This window comes from Protomyctophum parallelum (genome assembly GCF_964188405.1).
Source record: "Protomyctophum parallelum genome assembly, chromosome: 10".
NCBI classification, from domain to species: domain Eukaryota; kingdom Metazoa; phylum Chordata; class Actinopteri; order Myctophiformes; family Myctophidae; genus Protomyctophum; species Protomyctophum parallelum.
Window position 1 is genome coordinate 10,698,399 of NC_139704.1, and position 6,000 is coordinate 10,704,398.

General features: G+C 42.0%; 1 protein-coding gene across 1 annotated transcript in view; it reads right to left on the minus strand.

Moving 5' to 3' along the window:
- fbxw4 (F-box and WD repeat domain containing 4) overlaps positions 1-1,368 on the minus strand; it is a 46,031-nt gene extending 44,663 nt beyond the window's left edge. Inside the window, exon 1 of the mRNA XM_083775882.1 lies at positions 1,025-1,368. Within this exon, the coding sequence (XP_083632008.1) occupies positions 1,025-1,212 (188 nt within the window). The 5' untranslated portion in view covers positions 1,213-1,368. The remainder of the gene's footprint in view (positions 1-1,024) is intronic.
- Positions 1,369-6,000: the final 4,632 nt, after the last annotated feature.

Genomic DNA, 6,000 nt, shown 5'->3' on the forward strand with positions numbered 1-6,000 from the left:
TTGGGCCCAGTATATGGATGCTGGGTTGCAAGTGATTAAAAGAGAGATATGACTACAGCACCTGTGCTTTCATTATTTATATAGGCTAATGAAATGTGTATTATTTTGGACAGCATGGCATCTGACAGGGTGTTTCTCATACTAGGGGTAGGCTATCTGTGGCAGATAATATGAGGGGGAAATGTTTCCCAAATAGATAATTAGTTGTGGTGGTTCAATCACACAACATGAGACGGAAAGGTTGATTACGATATTTAAAAAATCGTAGGAATTTAATTGTGCAATTGGACACACTTTCATTCCACGTCCCTTCCTTTGCTCAGCCTGAGCTTTCCTTCCACCACCCCCCTACGAAGTAAGAACCGACAGTCCCAAGAAAATCAATGTAACAGCCAATGTAAACAGGTCATGTAGGCTACTGTACTTTGTGCACGTTTTGTCAACACTTAAATGGATCAACAACAGGTAGAACTGCATTATGTTGGAAGCGCGTATAGTCATTTTAGGCAAATAAACTGTGTGACAAAGCAGAAAATATCTATTTTCGTAAATGATGATACATCATGGCGATGATGGCGTTTGCTTTATGTCTACTGTAACTGTTAAAAGACGAGGAGAAAGATGTAGCGTTTTGCAGGACTTTAAATAACTGGTCTGCACAGTCAGCTTGTGGGATTGGGTCTTCAATTTATTATGAAACATTACTTCAGATATATCCAGTATTAGTAACACAAGACTGAGGTTTCTAGTTTCTTAGCTTTTAGCTACAGTGGAACAACTTGGCTACATGAGACCAATGTGGGCACATTTTTCAGTGAAACAGCTTACGACAATAATTTGTGTGCAGTTGGTGATACTCCGGTTTGATTGATTGATTGATTGAAAGATTTATTAACAGATTGGAGAATTACAGTACATTTCAAGCACAACTCAATACAAAACGACACCATAATGCATTAAACTTCGGTGTATCAGATTGTAATGAAATCAGATTACTTCATTCGTCGCGGAACTATTATCTTACATGTCTCTTCCATTTCGAGTGATTCCGGTGTTTAGAAAGTCTTTTGCAATCCTCTTCCACACGGCATCATGGTTTACAAAGTGGTAGATGGTTTTGCAAACTTGGGAAAGGCGACTCAGAGACCTGTAGTCCAAATATGACAGGATATGGTAAAGGATATCCTCTGGCAACTGTAATAACAACAGCATTTTTTAACGCTTCGTTGAGACCGCGTCTATCCTCCGCTAGTCCGCTTACACACCGTCACCTCGCCTGTGGTAGTTTGTACAAAATAAATGCATTTTAGTCCATGGTTTTAGAACCGTTTTGTTTTCACTAGTGTTTACGCAGTGTTTACATCATACACGTCGTCCATTGCGTCATTACGTCATTACGCATACGTTCTAGTGCGCAATGACGTATAGTGAACAAGTCACAGTCACATTGCTGCATTTTCACCATGACTCTATGATTTGTTGTGCCACGGTCTATGGTTGTGCCCCACGCTGACTTTTGGGGCAGGTTGTGTGTTATGTGGTTGTGGTATTTTCTAAAATGTTAAAATGTGAATTAAAACTAAACAATGGTAATGGCATGTTAGGTGGCTGCAATTGACTGGCCCCTGTAAAATTACCCCCCCCCCCCCTCCAACAGTTTGTCTGTCATTTGTTTCGATTAATTGAGTGCATAAGGACCCAATGGAATCAAGCCATAGCTTGCATGGGTTTAAATCCTCTTAGGCGGCCTTGTATTGAAGTATAGTTCCTCTAGCATTCTGTACCCCTTGTTTGCAGAATTACAGTTCAAGCACAACTCAATACAAAAACTGTTAACTGTGAGTGGACGACCAAAGAAAGCACTACACTTGTTTACAAGAGGGTCCACCTTGTTCAATTCATCATAACATTTAGAGACATACAAATATATAGCCAAAAAACTGGAAATAATCATAAAGGAGGTTAAGGGAAAAGAAAACATATACAGTGAGGGGGGGAAAGGGGTGGGTGGGAGATTCAGATTTTACGGGGGCCAGTTTCGAATTGCAGCCGTCCGTAGGTGTCCTTTGAGAGTGGTTTTGTAGGACTCAATGGGTCTTAATGACCGTTGGTAGGGCGTTCCACATTTTGGTGGCATAGGAGCGAAATTAATTCAGTCCCTTGTTTGTGCCAAATCTGGGTTATACATGGTTTGTTGAGCTCCCTCTGGTGTTGTGGGTGTGGACTTTGTTGACATTAAGGAAGTATTTAGACAGGTACATGGCTATCTTGGTGGTGTATCGAATCTTGTGGACCAGACCCATTGCAAGATGCTGTACTCTGTCATCAACCCTAAGCCATTCCAGCCTGTCAAAGTGGGCAGGGGTGAGGTGGGTTTGGGGAGTGAGGCCAAGTAGTAGCCTGACCAGTTATTTTTTGGGAAGTCTGGAGCCTTGTTTTAAGGGCCTTTGAGGTGCTGTGGTACCAAGAGGTGCATGCATAGTCAAAGAAACTTTGTACGAGGGCTCCTCGTTATAGTCCGGCAGCCCGGGTTGACGGGTTTGAAATTTGGTATATAGTATTTTTTTATTGGCCTAAAATATTGTCTATATACATACATTCATGAATCCACTTGCTGACCGGCTGTGGGTATTGGGCCTGGGGCTAAAAATGGCCATAGAAGTCATGACAAATGTGCTGAGATCAGCACAAGGGGCTATGGCTGTTTTTAGCCCAAGGAGTGTATTTTGTGCAAAACTAATCTTTTCGTGTGATAATATTGTCACCCACTCTAACCAAGAAGCCATCTGCCTTGCTGAGATTACTAATTGCACAATTTGAAGCTTGCTTCTCTTGCTTTATGTCCCAACCCTTTAACCTGGGCTGATCATCTATAATCATTTTATTAATTGATGATCTTGTTCCTCCTTGTCACTCCTAGTATAGCATACTCAGCTCTGCCTCCTGTCTTTTTGTCAGTGCCACAGTTTAGACAGTAAGAAAAAAAGCAGGTGCACTTAGCTCTGGATGCCCCCATTCATTGTTTTCCCATTGATTATTTTAAGCCTAGAATCAAGCCAAGAAATAATATTTAATCATATGATATTTTCCACTTTTTTTCACAGAATCAATGTTTTATGGTCATGATTCACCAGGATCCTGAATGGCTTGATTCTAGCTTAAAATAATTTATAAAATATATTCTATGGGAAAATGGAATGGGGTCTGGATCGATGAAACCAGAAAATGGCCGCCACTGCTATGCGATATAAATGATAACTAAGTTCAAAATACCACGGAAGTGGAAAAAGCAGCACTCCAAAATGAAGGATGAAGGATACTGGCTCAGATAAACATTCTTACTTATTGATGCATTAGCAGCAGGGCCGGATTAACCATAGGCTGCTATGTGCAGCTGCACAGGGGCACTTGGCAAGGAGGGCACCTTGGCAATTAATTCATTCTGGTACACTGTTTATATGTATATATCTTTTTCATATTTATGCATTTATATAATTATATATATTATTTTTCTGGTTATGTCACTGTGTAATATAGAGCTGGTTGCTGTGTTTTGCTGTTAAGCCGTTATAACAGTATTTAAAATTTGAAGAAAGAATGTCAACACACCAGCACCAGGCATGACAGGCAGCTGTCAAGAGAGAATTTGTGGGGCGGGGTATTTTAGTAACAACAGTACTGTACTTTTTTTGGCGGATTTTGAAATAAAAATCCAATCATATTCAGTTTGCATTCATGTAATGTATTGTACTGGGTTCGATCCTGGTTCAGGATAATTAATGTTGCACATTAGGCCTATATTGATGTGCTTATTGCCTCACCTGGTCCACTGACACTGTATTGTGTTCTTACGGCCGGCCCAGGCCGAGCTGTGCTGTGCCAACTGCTGCTGGAAATGTTATAAGACCATTATGCCTATTGTATTGTGTTCTATTGTGTTCGGGGTCGGTCGGCCCGTGCTATGGGGGGGAAACTAAAAATGATCTGCACAGGGGCACTCATGGGGATTAATCTGGCCCTGATTAGCAGATTAAAAAATAAATACAAAATCTGCTCTGAGGAAGGCACTTTTCTTTCTAGTCGATGTCTGACAATACAACAATTTTCAACTTTTCCATTATTAAATATACAAATAACATTAACAGTGCTTGGCATCATAATTCTTTATTCCTTCCTGTTAACAGCAGGTTGTTTAATAGGTGAGGAACAGCTGACTTTATTAAACGGATGGATTCTGGTTTGATCTCTGTGCCAACAGGAAAGCGCAATGCTGCATTGAGATGGTTGCAGGTAAGCTACTGTATAACTAGAATCTACTGTATGTACAGTACCATCAATGCTACCTGAATGCTCTAGTAGGCTACTTTATGTGCATAAGTACATTAACCTATCTATATGATGTGAAAATATTAATTTCTATTGTTTATTGTATGTCCATAATGTCCTTCTACTCTACACAGTAGAGTAGAAAACTCATCAGTGTTAGTGCTAATTTAGCTCTGAAGAATGTGCAAATGGAGCAAAATAGACTTTGTTAAATTGTTAAATTTGTACACTATTAAGGGTCCATTTGGTTCTATTTGTACACTCTTCGGAGTAACAGATTTGTTTCCACCAGATTTGACTTTGCAGTCTCAGCAGACATTCTCAGCAACATTTGGAATAGTTCTCATCACCTCCCTGGGGTCCCATCCCTCCTCCTCTTCCTCAGGCCCATATAGCAGCATCCTAGCTGACCCCTGTGGCCCTTGCCGTGTTTTTGTTGTCGTGTGTTTTTTCTTGTACGGTGACCCCCATCTCATGTCAAACATTCAAAGCTGCCATTGTCTGACATGTTTTTCCATTAAGGCCACAAAAGACCCTGTTTGATCAGGGGTTATGGTATACGATAGGCCGTTTGATCCAGGGTCACGGTGTGTGATTGGCAGATATGTGGCTCCTAGGTGGCGCTTTTTGTTCAGGCCGAAGTGGCTGTGTGACCCTGCCCCATTCAACACAGCGATCGCGACGCTTACAGAGGAGGGACCCAAGTGCGATCAGCCAGGTCTCACAGAGCTGGGTTCCTCACCCTAACACAGCTAAAAGTAGGCTAAAAGAATGAGAGGGGTTGGGGGGGTTAACACATTGTAAATGCCATGAATGTGCTTGACATGACTGGGCATAAAGCATCCTGGGCTGTCATTTATATTCGCAATGCAGGGTCTACTGTAGCATACTAATCTAAGGAGACTGGGGGGTCTGGGACATTTTATTCTATTCATCTCTGCGGACAGTTGAACAAGAAATTATAAAATTAAGAAATTGTCTTTTGTTTGGCCACATTTAGGCCTATCTGATGTTCCACAATCCACATCATAATGTTGAATGCAAATATTCTTCAGTTGAGCTGAAGTGAAAAGCGGCCCAGCATTCCCCGGGGCCTATTTAGGCACTAAAACTGCCAAACTTGTGTCACGGTCAAATGACTACCAAAAGTTGATTGACCTCATGACATTTTGTGAGGCGCTTAGCCGTTTAGCATCAGTAGCATCAATTTGTGCTCATTCACATCATGAGGGCCCTCAAGCTTTCAGTTACGACCGTCAACCCCTAAACTCTTTGATCAGCTGAGCACAGCCTGCACATAATTGAAATATGCAGATCGTTTTTTTTTTTTTCCTCTTTTCTTTTTCTCTCTTTTTTTCCAGAGACACACACCCCACCGACCCTCCACACCCCCCACCCTGTTGAAAGCTGCACTGCTCTGAGAGGCCTTGTCCCAAACACTGGGACGTCGAAAAAAATCATTTATGGTCGGCTTTCCAGCTGAACTGTCATGGCTAAAAGGAAATGAAGAGGTTGGGAGGGGACGAGGAGGGAGATGGAGGAGGGAGATGGGGAGTGGAGGGGTGCATTTGAGGAGGGAGGGGTTGGGGGGGGACTCTCTGAGGGGGCCGGGGGGGATCTTCCCTTTTGATCTTTTTAGGGCAGCAGAATAAGAGAGGGGTGGCGTATGTATGT